The sequence below is a fragment of the Microtus pennsylvanicus genome, chromosome 19 (assembly GCF_037038515.1).
Source record: "Microtus pennsylvanicus isolate mMicPen1 chromosome 19, mMicPen1.hap1, whole genome shotgun sequence".
Lineage (NCBI taxonomy): Eukaryota > Metazoa > Chordata > Mammalia > Rodentia > Cricetidae > Microtus > Microtus pennsylvanicus.
In genome coordinates, this window is record NC_134597.1 from 2,002,467 (window position 1) to 2,020,042 (window position 17,576).

The 17,576-nt window shown below is 36.8% G+C and overlaps 1 protein-coding gene across 1 annotated transcript; it reads right to left on the bottom strand.

Annotated features, from left to right (window-relative positions):
* Positions 1-809: 809 nt before the first annotated feature.
* On the bottom strand, positions 810-11,024 carry Bet1 (Bet1 golgi vesicular membrane trafficking protein). The gene is made up of 4 exons (XM_075953705.1): positions 10,867-11,024; positions 6,101-6,225; positions 3,559-3,615; positions 810-1,921 (listed from the first exon to the last, which is right to left on the bottom strand). Exons 1-4 carry the CDS (start codon positions 10,883-10,885, stop codon positions 1,766-1,768), a joined length of 357 nt encoding a protein of 118 aa, XP_075809820.1. The 5' UTR covers positions 10,886-11,024; the 3' UTR covers positions 810-1,765.
* Between the last annotated feature and the right edge of the window lie 6,552 nt (positions 11,025-17,576).

Below are 17,576 nucleotides of genomic sequence, written 5' to 3' on the forward strand. Positions count from 1 at the left end.
CAGCACACAGCAGAGTGATATGTCAGGCTTAGCTCTCCACAAAAATAAAGATGTAATATTGATGGGTGCTGTAGAATAGCTTCTACCCCATCACATGTGGCTCCTGCTGTTTCCATTAGTTCCAACTACAACTTAAATTACGAATGGTGACGTCTAAGTCTTAAGCTCTAATGTCATGCAATTGGCAGAGGACAGTTAAAAATGTCTGGAAACAATGAGTCACACTCTCAATACATAATAAAAATACCTGCTTGGAGGTTATATAATTATCTCAAGAACTGAAACCAAACTACTGGACATTAGTAACCCTTCCTGACTATGGAGAGTCAGGAGCTTCCTCTCCACTGTCTATGGACAGCGCTCAGTCCTGTGAAAATGTGAAGTGAAGAAACAGAGGCTACAAGCCTCGGGCAGGTAAAGATGTGCTCAGGGAGCGCAGATCATCCATCTCATGTTAGCATTTCTTCCTACACCTCAGCCCTGTCTCCTCACGTCACTTAACTGTACTCAGATTTAGTGTTTGTAACCAGTAAAATATAGGCCCAAAGGATACAGCACAGAAGAGCTCTTGAACTTAGTAGGGAATTATCAATGAGCGAAAAGAATTGAAAACACATGCAGGCCCAAATGGATAGACTCCTAAGTAAAAATAGAGAGAATAAAGATTTTGAAGTAGCAGTCAAAATTTGTCTCATTTGTTCTGTTTAATACAAGTGTTCATTTTGACTCATTTTGTTTAGAATCTTGAGCTTTGGGGATATTTCTAAGATTCTGTGTCAAGAATATAAATCACTTGAAGAAGCCACAAATACATTTTCATAAAAGTTTATTTTTGAACCTAGAAATATGCAAATTTCTAAAGTAGGAACAATACAGAATGTTTCGCAGTATTTTAATATGTTTTTTTTTTTTTACTTAAATTCACCTTGCATTTTGATCTCTGTAAGCAAATAAAATGGTGCAGAACAACAATCCTCTGTGCTCTGGTTTCAGTACCGGCAGATTTTCAGTCCCCAGGGAATGGTAGAACATGTGCTAAAACAAAGGCAATTGATTTTCTTCAACACTTCATTTCTCCACAGAGCTTAGCAACACTGAACTTCACATTATTCTGACACAAATAATCACCAAATGGCCCACCCATGCAGGTAGACATCAGAAAACAGTTCTAAAGCACACCAACAGAATTTATCATTAATATAGAACCATACCTATACTGATGCACATGTGTAGTACGCTCCCACAGAAATATGTCAATAGTTTTATGCAAAGAAGTTCTTATACAAACGTATTAAGACAATTATCAGGAAAAGGAAGTTGGTACATGTATGGTAACAAGCAAGGCAAGCCCATCATCCCAGTGATGACAGCAAGCAAAGAAAGGGAACATTCTACCACCAGCCAACAGCTACCACAAAAGTGGATGTCAGCTTCTACAGCATTCTATTGCTCTTCCACTTGCTTCAGAAAGTTACCCTTAGTGTAGCACAGGGTATATATAATATTGGTATTTAATCTGAATGGAAAAACATCAGTACAGCCACACAGATTTCAGGCTAACTCCATACCCCTGAAAATAGGAGTCAAAATGAGTCAAGATGGAAGAGCAGTCAAAAAGCGCTGGGTGGTAAAGTATGGTTTCTGAAAGAAGAAAGCTCCAGTAATCTTCAATGAAGAAAGCCATTAGAAACGTTGGGATGCTGGCTATCAAAGTGGTACCCCAAGATATTAACTGCAACAGATTCCAAGTCCACACTAACTTGTATCACCTCAGTTTAATAATCCAATAAATGACAAAAAAGACAAACAATGAAAACAACATCATATAGCATAGCAATTTTGTTTGGCTTCCTCTGGACAAAATCTTCAGTCTTCCCATGGTTTTACCTAGAAATCCAGTTGTAGAATCAAATTGTGAATCCTATGAAAGAATAAGAAAAACATAATAAATTCTAATATTCTACACATGCTCATTCTAAGCAATTTACATAAGATTATTAGTATGTATTTTTAAAGATAATTTGTATGTAATCAACTCAATTATCTATCTATTAGCTTAGGAAATCAGCCTGATTATTCTATGTAAAATAAAGCAGTTTTCTTTAGTGGTTCTTTCATTATCCAATAAGGATTTCTTTCAGTTCCCGAGAATCATTAAAAAACTCAAAACTCAAATGATTTAGGACTTTCTTATTTCAATTATATGAATAAAAAGTCATTAACAATAAAGGCAAGTCATCTCTGTGCTAGTCAGCATGTCTTTGTCCACTTTCTGTTTAGATATTTTTTTCCCAAGGTCAAATGTGTGAGTGTTTAGATACTTCAGCTAAAATTTAATATGGTTAGTGCCAAAAATGGTAGAGTCTTTTGTTTAGACAGATGACTTTGAAATACAGAGAGATTTACTAAAAGTTAAGAGAATATAGAAGTTGACAGAGCAGTAAGTGGAGAGGATTTAAATACATACATGAAAAATGCCATATTAAAATAAAGCCAGAAAAGCCTTTAAGACACGTAGACTAGCAGAGGCGAGAGACAACACACTTGCTTTAAGATCACAATATGCTGAGATGAGCAGGCACCAGCACAACGAGGCTCCACACAGCTTAGTCTCCACATAGCTCATGCACCTGAAACCCTTGCTTCTTCATCAGGGCCACTTGGGATGCTTCTCACACAATCTAAATGTTGGGCTCCCCTAAATGAGATTTTGAATGAGCTCACATAAAAAAAAAAACAACCCAGGAATATCTGTTTTCAAAGAACACTGCATTTGATGCCATATTTGCTTTTAGATAGCTGTTTTGAATGCATGTGAAGAAACAAAGGAAGGTCTAGAGAAGCTGGGTATCCAAAGTTAGCATCAGTGACTGATTGGACGGCTGCTCTGAGAAGAAAAGGTACATGCTCTTGAGTTTGTTTAGACTAGAAATAAAGAGACCTTGTCTACTCAAATCTGAGGAATTTGCTCAGCAGTAAACCTTAGGAAATAAAGTTGGCGGAGGAAGTGTCTGTTAAGTGAAAGGCACTTAGCTGGTTGGACATAAAATGCTTTTTTATGGCTAGGTTAATAAATTACAAGTGCCTACCCATTACAATTTCTAAGACCACTCTAATAACCATCACCATTCAGTTCTCAAAGGTGCTTTATACCAGAGTTAAAGTGCATTGGCTTCAATGTTCACTTCTTATTTACATCTTAGACAAGAACAACGCAAAAATACACTTGATAGAAATTCTAAACTGATTAGCTAAAAACTGAGTAAAGTCCAACAGGACTTACAATGCCAAGGTCTGTTTAACTGGATAAAAATAAAGGATAGGGTGGGGAAGAGTAAGAGGGGGAGCCATGAGAGTTGAATATATCAAAATACATCATGGGAAATTCTTGAAGAACGTATTAAAATTTTATTTTTAAAAAGTATTAGTGCATAAATTATATCTGTATAGAGTTGTTAACAAAAAATGTTTTTAAAAATGTAATTCCTTATACCTGGTCAACAAACTGAATTTGAAAACATTAGATAAAATTTCTTAGTTAAAATCATTATAACTTACCATTTCAGATAATAGTTTGTTTTGGTTTCTAACTTCATGGCCTATTTCAATGGAAAGCTAGGAAGAAAGCATATACATTACTATTTACATGAAGGTATTCAAAAGTGATAAAGTAAAAGCAACAATGCCCTACTTAGCATATTTAATTTCTCAGATGAAACTGTATTCTAAAAATATACACTCTCTCCTCACACTTTGTCCAGTAAAAATATTGGAATATAAATTTAACATTTTCCCCTTCCAACAATGAACATATCTCTCTTCTCTTCCTAATATTCAATCTCTATGTTAACATTCTCCTCCTGGCTCCCCTATTCTTGTATTCTTTCTTCTGTTTTGGTTTTTTTTTTTAGTCATATAAAAGTATTCACCCGCAGATTCCGTTTTTATATTTTAGCAAATACAAACACTCACATGACCAATTCAAATACAGACATATACATTTAGTATTCTCTTAACAAAATATGGCATTTATTTGAATATAAGTGTAATTCGTTATTTTAAAGACTTTGGGTTTAAAATAATAATAAATTGGAAAAACCCTTAAGGTTAGTATTATCTATAACCTAAAATTATATAAAAAGAATATGAGTATGTAAAACAACAGTTGCTATGCAAAACTATACCTTATAGCTTACAAAACAAATTCATCAGATTTCCCTTCTAATGAACTTAAACACAATTAATTACTGAGAGTCTTTGTAAACAACTATTAAATGTTCTTCTCAATTTAATCTGAGTGAAAACCAATCACAGATAATACTGATATGGAATTATACTAAAATTATGGCGATCAGATATGAAGTTTTCCTCCAAATTCATCAAATCAGAGATAACAAAGCAGGCAGCCCAACTCACCCACCTACTTAACATGCCATTCAGGCAAAAGGAATAAAATCTCCAGTCTTCTAATATGGGAGCTCAATAATCAACACTAGAGGGTTCTGCTTGTTTATTTAAGACATTCAATTCTATGTCCTTCCCAAACTTATGTTTCTTAACCTCTGAACATTATACATGATTAGGTCCATAGATTAAATCGTTTTAATTAATATGATTTTGGAAACAATACCATATATCAAAACTCTAATTTGAGTCCAAGCTGAATACAGTTTAATTTTTCAATGACTGAAACTAAATACCAATTCCATGTAACAATGTGAGCATCTACTGAATGCTTCACATGTATCATATGTTTATTGTACTGGAGAATCAAGACTCATGCTTTTAACATCACCTTCTATAATTCCTTTAACAAAAATTCACTCAGTATTGCTAAGAAGGAATTATACTGCATGTCACAAATGACCCTAGGTTTATAGCGAGTGAGTTAATTCTGGATGTAGTACTGAGACACAGCATGGAAAGAGGCAGATGCAGCGATGGGGCCTTTCATGAAGAAGACAACTTCAAAGTAAGGAGGAAGACAATGAAACTGCTTAAGGCAAAGTTTAATTTTGAAAATATGGAATAGGGGCAACATCAGTATGCAGAGAACAAAAGAGAATTCTTATTTTTCTGGCATCAAATCCGATGCATTCTTGATGTGCTGAAGAGAAGTTCTGCTCTGAGGAACATATAGCACAATCAGTCTACAGAATGTGAACTTAACCTTTTAAGGAACAGTGGAATCCAAAGACTTCAGAGCGGGGAGGATAAGCTTTAACAAAATTCTACCAATGACTGTGACAACATAACATAGACCAGGGAAAGCTGAGACAGGTCAAGAGATTCCTCCAGGGGCCTAAGCATAAAAATCAGGACTGTGTTAGAGAACAACAAGAAAGCCATGACTCAAACAAGGCTCAAAGACAGAGGAGAGAAAGACTTGTGTAATGTATTCAAGCCTCTATCAGAAAACGCTAGAAGAGCTATTTAATGGCTCTCCTGATGCTCTGTCCAATGGAATTATTGGACAAGAAAATTTAAAATTTCTCTTCCTTCTAACAGTGGCACCTCTCACTTCTCTTTCTCATAGTAGTCAACCTACCTATCAATACTCTCTGGTTATGTTATTCTAGCAAACTCTGTTTTCTCCTTCAGTCATAAAAATTAAATGTTTTCATCTGTATATTCCTTACAATTTAAAATGTACAAGTATTCATATAAACAAGTCAAATACAAACATACATATTTAATATTTTCTTAACAATATATGGTATTTCTTTTATTATAAATCTAGACTGTTTTAAATGTTTTCTTTACTATAATAACAAATTGGAAAGAAATTACAAGTTAGCACTATCTAAACTTAAAATTATAGAGAACACATGACTGGCTCTGTTTAAACTACTGCATAAATGTACAGTACATTTTAGATTTTGCTAGGTACACAAACACAAATACACAATTGAGGTTTGAGAAAAATTAAACCAAAGTACCCTATCTTTTAACTTGTGGCATCTTCTAACTTACTTATGGGCAGCCTGCACTTGTGCGGCACTGTGACCTCACCGCACAAGTTTCTAAGTTAGTTCCTTACTAAGATGACAGTAAGCACAAATCTAAAGGTGAAGTGGGAAAGCACTGGTGCTGTACTTACAGATTTGATAGCATCCACTTTGCTCCTCAGACTTTCAGTGAGTCTGTCGTTCTCTTCTTCACAGGCATTATATCCACTACTGGCATAGCCATAGTTCCCATAGCTGCCAGGAGCTGCTCCGTCACCTACAAGGATCAGAGGCAACTGGTAGGATTGCAAACAAAAACTTCAGCTACTTTCCAAAGTCTAGCAGTTAAAACAAACTGAAAAAGACCCCTGGAGGGTGTTGCAGACCCCATATATTTATAATAGTTACACTGAAAATCAATTTTAAAAAATCAGAACATTAAAATTAAAACAATTCTTTTTCTACCCTCTTTTAAGGAAAGTATGCATTTTTTTCAATACACATTTATTAATTGCTTAAAGACACTAAAACAGGCATTGATATACAAGAATATTTGAGAGAAACTTCTTGCATACTAGAAATACATGTTTTAATAAAGGACACAGACATAGAAACATCCACCCAAAAGAGAAGCTAGATGATAAGAGAAAAGGGGTGGAGGAAGGGGTTCCCGTGGCAGAAGGATGCTAGTTCTTTAACGAGCAACTTCTCTTCTAAGAAGCAAGTGGTGAAAAGTGAAGAAACAAAGGGAAGTAGAGGCCATTAGTGAACGCCGAGGAAAAAGGTCCAGCAGCTTGTAGAGGCTATAAGCTGAGATTTATAAAGAATTCACTCATTTTTTTCAACAAGTATTCGAGAAACATCCATGTATCAACTCTACTTTTCTGCTATTTGTAAGATGTTGCATATAGGAGATGGTTTAAAAATCACAATATCCATTATTCTGTCTACTACAGTACTTGATAGTCACTAGGAAAACAACAGGTATAGTGAGCATTGGGCAGCAAATACATATATAAATGTGTTGGGACTGGGATATTATTTCACCAAGGTTTTTATAAACTGATGTCAGAATTTTCATTGCAAAGGAAGAAAGTGGGCTACACAGCAAAGAAGAGTGATTGTTTGTAATAAAACAATAAAGAAAATCATGAAGACCAGTGACCAAAATAATCCAGTGTTTCTAGGAGAATAAATTGACAATGACTGTGGCAATATAGCTGGATTAGCTTCTGTCTTTCCATATATGAGATCTCTCAACAAAAGGGTTCCTTGGTCTCAAGTCAGCTGTTGAGAAGTCACACTGTTGGATGGACCTAGAATTATATGTTTTGATATTGGGACTGCAGAAGAACAAAGCCCCCAAACTTTGGAATGTGGTGTAAGAGGTCCTTCTGTCTATGTGCTGCTTTCATTAATGAATAAAGAAACTGCCTTGGCCTGTTGACAGGGCAGAACTTAGGTAGGTGGAGAAGACGGAACGGAATTCTGGAAGGAAGAAAGCAGAGTCAGAGAGACATCATGGAGCCACCATAGACAGACATGCTGAATCTTTGTCGGTAAGCCACTGCCACGTGGTAATATACAGATTACTAGAAATGGGCTAAATCAATATAAAAGTTAGCCAATAAGAAGCTAGAGCTAATGGGCCAAGCAGTCTTTTAATTAATTCGGTTTCTGTGTGGTTATTTCAGGGCTAACTAGCTGAGCAGCAGGGACGAAGAAGCGGGCCCTCCTCCTACAGGTATGGTTTGACAAAAGAGTGGAGAATGTATTAACGGGACTAGATTATCCACGGTTAGAAGCAGCTTCTCTAGTGAACCAAGAAAGCAGAATAAAGGAATAGCCTTAAAGCTACAGGCTACCATAGGCGCAAGCAGCAAACGGAGTAGCAATGGTAGTAAGAACAAAAACTGTAATAGCCAAGAGGGTAGACAGCAGGAAGTCTGAATGATGGTTGATGTGTGAATGAGAAACTCTTTCAAAGCACAGCACAAATTTAATTTTATTAAATAGCAAAACTCTTGAGTCCTTACAGCTTGGATTGTATAACATCAACTTTGACATCTAGATTGAACTATAAGATCACAAATTAATCATTCTATACTTCCATTTACACACATGTACACACAGGCACATACATGAACACGTGTGCACACACCACCACCACCTCAGTACTTTAAGTGAATACTTGTAAATTACTGACTAAAGAATACAATTTTAATTTACTGCTAAGCAACTTTATCAAGAGCAGAGTATCTTATGCATCTACTTTCTCCCATACCTATGAGCACTTCCTATGCATCAGAAACCTACAATTCTCCTTATACCACAACAACAAAATGTTGAATATTCCAAACAGATGGCACAGTTACATACTCACATCTCCTATCAAATACTGGCATGCTATCCATGAGGTTCTCAAACAGATTAAAAACTGCTGAACTGTGCACAATCATTTCTTCCTACACACCAACTAAAATACCCTGTGTAACCTCTAACAAGAGCAAGATCTGTAACTTGTCTATGTGACTAAGGATCTCAGTAGGACATACTGTCTAGTAAGTTACTCTGGAATAGCTAAAGTTAAATACTGGATAACTTCACCAAGGAATTCATTCAAATTTAATGGCTATTTTATTTCTTTTGTTTTGACTCTCTGGCATATCTTAAGTTTAATTGTAGAGTTCTTCCACTTTTTCCTTTAAAGTAAAATTCTCACTTTTTGTTCAGAAATTGTTGATGCAGTTCCAAATCTGACTGTCTTCAAACTATCCTCCAATCCAATGCAGAAAAACAAAAACAAACAAAACTAAAATTCCAGAGCTCCTATTCCAAACCTAACCCATTTTTTTCTGTGTGAATCACTTACTAGCATTAAGAGCTGTAGAAAAACAATCCTGAGGTCATCTGCAACCTGTTATTTCTGAAAAATGCTCCTTCCGTGAAGCATGTTCCATCAGTAACCAGGCCAATTCACTTACAGCTCATGTGAAGTGTGACAGATTTTTACACATAAATGCCTGTCACATTTGCTAGTATTTCATATTTGCTAAAATTTCAAGTAAACGTGTGTTGGTACTTTAATAGGTCTCCATAATTTTACACCAATGCTCTTCTCAACTGCACAGACACTTTAGAAACAATTAGGAAGGGACTCTTGTCTACAGACTCTTCTTTAATTGAAAATCTAATTTACTATCTTTCTGAATAATTCCAACATATAACCAGAGCTAAGAACCCATTATCAAATCCATGCCCTGCATGTAATAAAAACAGTTAGCACAAACATCCCAATAGGCCAGTGGCCTGCTGATGAAATGTAAACTCCTTCCATAAACAAAGATCTTCAGAATGCTTCAGGGTCCTAGCTTCAAAGTGACTTGATCACATAATCTCTTGCATACATCCTTCATAACTCAATGCCTGAATCTCTGTCATCTTCCTATTTAGAACCTACTTCTCCCGCTCTGGCCTGGGGAAGTACACAACGAACCATTTAGTATTAAATCCCTACGGCATTCACCATCTATTGAACTTAACTGGTGTTGGGGTGAAAATTACCACCTTGGATCAGTTTCAGAAGCAATTTGTCTTCTGCTCCTCAGTTACATGTGAAGCTTTGGGAAGTCCACACTAATTCACAAATGATCATGCAATAAGACTTAGGTTGCCATAAGTGTTTGTTGTCATTAGTAATGGAAGAATTTAGGAAGAATAACGTCACTTGATATTAGTTCTTTACATTATTTGGCAAGGACTACTTCTTCCAATGATTGCAAGCATTCAAAAAAACTAAATTTATAAGTTCCTTCAGAAGCAACTAGTTATTGATAACTGTGTAAGTCTGTATTACTAGCACGTCTCACCGCCAATATTTTTCCATGGTTTTAAATTACCCGGTTTCTAGTCCTATAAGTAACCCTATTAAAAATACCACTATCCTCTTCCTCTCTGTATTTCTCTTTCCCTCGTCCTTCCCCTTTACCCTTCTTTCAATAAACTCCTCATTAAAAAAAAAAAAACCTATCTCTCTTCACTGTCCTGAGTACTGTATTCCTTCTCATACAATTAAAATTCATACACAGCAGTGGGTTCTGGGCTGAAAAAAAAAAAAGGCTTTATTTATCTCCCATGTCTCATTTAAAGTGTTTATTCACTGGCTTTAGACACCTGAAACTTTTTTAAAATACGTTTTTTACAACTTATGGTGGAATGGTAACATACTTTTCCATGTTTCATTCATTTTTTAAGCACTCTGCCCTTCCTTTAAAAAAAATAAACAAAAAAAACATGTTAAAATAGAACTTCAAAACCAGAAAATGCTATTCTGATTATTTTGTTATTATTTCTCCTGATCCATAAGGACAAAAACAAGTGTTAAGTCATCAAAACTTATCACCATCTATTGCCTTAACAGTGGGACAAGGTCTAACTCAGAAACGTTCCAGGTAAATCGCCTTTGACCGAGGCCTCTCACAACTGCCACTTAAACAATAATGACGTGTAAATTTACCTTTGTACTAACAGATCATTATTAGCAGGCTTTGAGTATAACACCTACTCTCCAAATGTCACTTCTAAGACAAGTAAGATCCACAATGAGTGAAGAAAAGGAACCTAGGCAAGGCTTGGAAAACACGGCTACTTCCCAAACTAGCACATCAAAAAGAAAAATCAAAACAACCAATACTCCGCCACTCTGCTACAACTTTCCTATAAATTAAACTTAAGGAAGCAGCTCGGACCTGGGACAAATGATGCCCTTCCACTTGGAACCTCCTTCAAAGAACCCAAAGAGTTGTCTTTCCGACCTCAGAGTCCCTGACAGGAGGCCGGTAGAGTTCCCCCCACGCCCCCACTCCTGGCTCGGATGGTCCTAGGGTCCCCAAAGCTCGAATCTCTGTCCTGTTCTTACCCAGGCCTGCACGCCTCATCCTGCCTGGAGAGGGAAAGGCGGGCGAGAAGGAGTGGGTAGGAAAGGGTCAGGGCCACCCGACCTCGGCTTCACTTCGAGCGCCCCTCAAAGCACCAACTTTTTGCCTCTGAGCGCCACGACATCAGTAGAGTCTAAACCCCGCGCCGGTTTATGTCGTCACCCGGACACTTATAGGCTCCGTGCAATGAGGTTTAGTTGCATTCTGGGAAATGTAGTTTTCTGCCAGTTCTGGGCTGTTGGCGAGGAGGCTGGCCTGGAGCTTCCGGAAGAGTGACTGTCGCTGCTGGGGCTCTAATGTCTGGGTGTTTTCCTCTTCCCGGGGCCTCCAGGATGGTACTTTCTGTTGTTAGGGCAAACTTTAACCCACGGTATTTACTCCTTCACGGACGGGAAGATGGTTGATTGATCCTTCCTGGTTCACCCTAGTACTCCACTTTCTCAAAGTCGGGTGAGGAAACGTCAGGGAAAACTTGGTTGACTATTCTCCTCTTAGTGCCTGAGCCTCTCATCCATTTGTTCCTGATAGTTCAGTAGACCCATTTCCTTGGAGTAGGACTCCTGGTAGGAAAGCCTGGCGTCTCTCATCCCTTGTCAATGCGTTTGTTCCAAGTCTGGGAAGAACGGTGCCATTTGGCTCTTAAACTCTCCCTTCCAGTTAGACCTTTTAAAACTTACACATAAATACCTAATACTTGTTTTCGTGGAGTAAGGAGTCAATGTAAGGGCTTAAAAACTTGTTGAGAGGAATGGGAAGGCAGTGGTGTATATCAAAGGATCATTATGGGATTGCAAAGGAATAATGGTTTTTGAAAACTGAGAGTTGTTCCCAATCCATGTTCAGATACGTCACAGTTTTATTGCTAATGTATAACAGTGGTATAGTATTTATAATGGAGCTTTCTGAAAGTGTAATCTTTGAAAAGTGGTTTCCCATTAGAAACACTGGTCATATAAATCAATTTTCAAACATAAACAATGAATTGCTTAAGTGTCTACTTTAGGCTGTATCTGCAAAATACACCCAAAACAGTTTTCAATGTCAATTTTTGGTTATTTATTTTTTATTGTTTTTATTGAGCTATAAAGTTTTCTCTGCTCCCCTTTCTCCCTCCTTCCTCTCCTTCTACTCTCTCCCATGGTCCCCAGTTAACTCAGGAGATCTTGCCTTTTTCTATGTCCCATGTAGTTTAGATCCATATATGTCTCTCTTAGGGTCCTCATTGTTGTCTACATTCTCTGGGATTGTGAATTGTAGGCTGATTTTTCTTTATGTCTAAAAGCAAGTTATGAGTGAGTTCATATGATATTTGTCTTTCTGGGTCTGAGTTACCTCACTCAATATGAAGTTTTCTAGATCTATTCATTTGCCTGTAAATTTCAAGATGTCATCGTTTTTTTTTCTGCTGTGTATACTCCATTGTGTAAATGTACCACAATTTCCTTATTCATTCTTCATTTGAGGGGCTTTTAAGGTTGTTTCCAGGATCTGGCTTTGGCAAACAATGCTCCTATGAACATAGTTGAGCACTTGTCCTTGTGGGACGATTGGGCATCCTTTGGATATATACTCAAAAGTAGTATTTCTGGGTCTTGGGGTTGAGAAATAGCTATACTGATATTGAAAGGGGTTGTACCAGTTTGCACTTCCACCAGTAATGGAGGAGTATTCCCTTTTCCCCACAATCTTTCTAGCGTAAGTTGTCATCAGGGTTTTGATCTTGGAAATTCTTACAGGTGTAATATGGAATCTCAGAGTTGTTTTGATTTGCATTTCTCTGATGACTAAGAATGTTGAGCATTTCCTTAAGTGTCTTTCAGCCATTTTAAATTCCTCTGTTGAGAGTTTTCTGTTTAGGTCTGTACCCCATTTTTTTTATTGGATTATTAGTTTTTTGATTTCTTGAGTTTTTTTTTTATATATTCTTTGTATATTTCTGGATACCAACATGTAGAAGAATGAAAATAGATCCATATCTTTCACCATGCACAAAACTCAAGTCCCAGTGGATCAAAGACCGCAACATAAAGCCAACCACACTGAACCTCATAGAAGTGGGAAGTACAGTTGAATGCATTGGCACAGGAGATCACTTCCTAATTATAATTCCTATAGCACAGATACTGAGAGAAACAATTAATAAATGGGACCTCCTGGAACTGAGCAGCTTTCGTAAAGCAAAGGACACAGTCAAAAGACAGAAGGGCAGCCAACAGAATGGGAAAAGATCTTCACCAACCTCACAGGGGACAGAGGGCTGATCTCCAAAATATTCAATGTGATATTTTAACTGAGGAAATAAACTTAACTCAATAACATTAAAACAACCTTAATAAAACTAAAGTATGCTACTATTCTCTAGAAGCAACACCCTTAAATGATGACAAAACTCGGGGTAGTTTTAAAAACAAGCCCATGAGAGACATGATAGGCTTTCCTTTTCACGTACAAACTGTGGTAGTTGTTCCTCCCACCCCACCCCCTTTTGGCATCCAAATGTGAGGCAGAAAGTAGGTTTAATATACAGAATAATAATGACTGATCGTGGTCACAATTGACAGAAAGTAGAAAGAATTATTTTTCCTCTTTTTGTACTTTTCTTCATTTTGTTAAAATTTCTAGTCGTTTTATTGATTTGGAGATGAATAGCATCAGTGATTTCATCCTTATTTTCAGAGATAATCTTGTAAAAAATATGTAATTTTTGACTGTTCTCAGGATATTGTTAACTAAAAATGACAAGGTAACATTAAGTATTCTTATTGTAAAAGCAAGAACATAGGCAGAAAAATCTGTGAGGTTTTCCACAAAATTATATATTTTTTAATTTTTCCTGTTTTGTGCTCTCCTGTGCTCTTTAAATTTCTGTTTCTATCTGCATTCCAAGTCCAAACCAAGGGATAACATTTTACAAAGATCTTAAAACTTGTTACATAAACATAATTTTTTCAAATTATGTAACAAATTCAGCATCTCAAATATTACATTTGAACATAAAAATGTAAGCTAAAATCAAGTTGTTTTGCCTTACCAAAAGAATATGAAACAAAAGATAGTTTGTAACTTCATTATTTGGTCACAAAAATAGATTTTTCTGGCAGTGAAGTATGTTTAGATTTCAAATCCAGCTCAGAAAAAACAAGGCTTTCTTAGTTCCCATGCCAGATAATCAAAATCTGTGTAGCATATGGGAGAGTTGCAGCAATTTATGCTTTTCTTGAAGAAAATACAGATGAAAATGCATTCCCCCAGTTCAAAATAAATGTTTGTGATTAAAGATACTAAAGCATAATGCTTTTTCTTAACCCCAAACCCTCAACATCATGCTATTTTATTATCTATGTAATTTTGACATCATTCTAATGAAGAAAGTTAATTATTAATGAGTTTACTCTTTATATTATACAATGACAATTTCAAGTATGAGCAAAACAATATGTGAAATCAATACAATTGTATAATTGGTGTTTTATGGCTTATAGATGAATATATATTTCAGTCTTGTCAAAATATTGGGAACAGTTCATCAAGTTAACATATATTATACTTTAAAATTGTGTGTGTGTGTGTGTGTTCGTTTGTGTTTGCCTATCCATGTGTATGGATGTCAAAGGATGACTTTTGGGAGTTGATGCTCTCCTTGTACAACATCGGTCCTGAGAGGAACAACAAAAGTCATTTGCAGCAAGAACCCTTGGATGCTGAACTACGTTGCTAGCCCATCTAAATTGTACATCGTTTGTTTGTTTTTCAAGACATATTTTCTCTGTGAAACAGCACTGACTGTCTTGGAATTCACACTATAGACCAGGCTGGCATTGAACTCACAGAGATACGCTTGCCTCTACCTTCTAAGTGCTGGACTTAAAGGCATAATGTCACCACCGCCATTATGAAGTTCTTAATTGCACTTCTTAATAGACACACGTTTTATTAACGTTCCACCGTCAGCTTACTGTAGTTTAATAATTGAAGGAAAAAGAAGTATTGTTTCATTGTCTGTTTCTAGGTAATTATCTTTTAAGATCCTTGGTGATTTTCTTTTTTCATTACAAGTTTACAAATAGAACATGTGAGTATGGAGGCTGTAAGTGTACAGACTCAGGCACAAACTTTCCCTCTTTATCTTGCATTCCTTGTGTATCTTACCAAACTATGATGGGGTCCGAAAGCTGCAAGAATCCAAAGCATGTTAACAGAGAACCATGAAAGCACTTACTGCAAATAGACCTTTTGCTCATTAACACAATAAACTGTCCCATTAGACTTTGTTTACATGATGCAAAGGCAAAAATTATTAAGAATTTCAGAACAATGACTTAAGAACACTAAACAAGTTTAGGAGCATGTGTAAAGGCACAGTCCAACTGCACAGGTTGCACACCCATGAACTTGCCTTTTTCTTCAGAGGAAAGAAATGAGCATGCAAAGCCATAATTGATAGAGGAAAGGACTAAATGAAGTAATATTGATGAGATAGATGTGCTATATAGAGATAGGTAGATAGAGAGAAAATAGGTTGGCACACACAGATGCACAGAGACACTGTGTAAAGTGGGGCCCTTCAGCGAACAGTGACATTGAGAGGGGAGGAAATACGGCAGTTCATGTACAAGGTATTCCAAGGGAACAGAAAGAAAGAACACGTTGTATGTGGTACACTCTTCCCAAAGCACTCACCAAGCAAGTTTCTTTGTAGAATAAGTGGGTTATGTGGTTAATAAAACATATATGGGTGAATTTCTTATGATTTAGTAAGTTTATGCAATAAAAAGTGGTCTTCAAGATAGGGACTGTAGCAGACCTGAGTTGTGATGACAGGAAATAAGACTGCTACTGTAAACCACTCCCAGGTGATTCTTCCTTCCAGTACTTCAGGTGCTTTACTAAGTATTCATTCTGGGAAATGATTCCTCCTTAATGCCAATTAATTGGTAAATGTAGAGAGAAGTTTCTATCCTGACTGGGAAAGCAACCATTCAGTTCCAAAGAAACAAACAGAGCCTTATTGTAATTATAAACTGTTTGGCCCATTAGCTCAGGCTTGTTGTTAACTATCTATTACAACTTAAATTAACCCGTAATTCTTATCTATGTTTAGCCATGTGACTTGTTACCTTTTAACAGTGAGGAATTCTCATCTTGCTTCCTCTGTGCTTGTCTAGTGACTGTTTCTCTGCCTTTCCACTTCCCAGAATTCTTTTAGCCTGGTTGCCCAGCCTGTACTTCCTGCCTGGTACTGACCAATCAGTGTTTTAGGAAACCAACATGAGTGACAAATCTTTACAGTGTACATTATCTCCCCCCTCCCACACACACACTCACACACATTCTTAAAAAAAATCTCATGAAATTATAACCTCCATTCATTTTCTAAGAAGGAATTACTGGTCTCCAGATCATGTCTCAGTAGAGACTGTCTCTTTCCTGAGGACAAATAGTTACTTCACATAAAGAATTGGGAAAATATCTTTAATTAATTTTATTTTATTTGTGAATAATCAGTCCATTATAGTTCTTCCAATTGAATCATAATATTTCTAAGACATCTGCATGAGAATTTACTGTCAGTTTTGTCCTGGAGCCTAGTCTGGTACATAAAACGCACACCATGTTGAGGCCAGGTTGCCTCCAGACTCAAGACCCCTTGCCCCTGCTCTTGGGAGTAGTGCCTGCAACAGCCTTCTACTGTCAAGTCTCTTAAAGACCTGCCTCCACTGGCCGGGTCGTCTGTCCTAAAACCATACCAACTTTCCCTCTCTGCTGGCTCTGCTCTTCTCTTGCCCACCAGGAGTCACCCAAACATGGTAAGAGACCTAACAAGGACCATATACAAACAGAACATCACTTGGCATCAGTTGGAGAGCAGATTGGGAATAGCTTACAAATAAAATAAGACTGATTACAGTCTGAGTTCACCATATTTTGACTGTCATTTCATAGTGAGCCAGCTCCACATGCTATTAGTATGCAACATGTCCTCTGGCTCTGCCCTGCTATGTACTCAAGAGGATCTGAGTCCATTTCATTCCTAATATAGTTTTCTTGGGGTGAGGCCAAAGTATTGATAGTTTTTTATATATTACATTTGGACAAAAGAAGAAATTTAATTCTGCCTTTCTTTTTGGTAAATTACTTATAGGAGCACACAAAATGTGTTACTTAATGTCTTTTCATGGGTTTAATATTCTATATGACTTAACAAAAATATTAGAGCATTATCAGCATCTCTAAAGTCCTCTCTGCCTCCTCTCACCTACTTGGAAGAAAACCCAGTCTTTCCAAAGTTATAGCATCAGGAGATGATTTGGGATTCATGAAATTTATGTTAATAGCCTCCTACATTCTAAATGCACACATCAATAATTTCATTCACTGAAAATTATGTTTGTAATATTGTTTTATGCTGCCACATATTCTGTAGGTTTTTACTCTTACTGTCTTATGTTTCTAATGCATATATTTACCAAAATTCCTTTACCCATTTTCTTAATTTCTTCTGAGGGACTGCGACATTGTCTCCAAACAGGGAATTATGATTGTTTGTTCATTTTGTATGTGTTCCTTTTTGTGATACAGGCCTAGGAGAAGTAGGCCTGCCCCTTGGGAAATCCAAGGCCCTCCCGCCTCCATCCAGGATTAGGAAAGTATTCATCCAAATAGAATAGGATCCCAAAAAGCCAGTGCATGC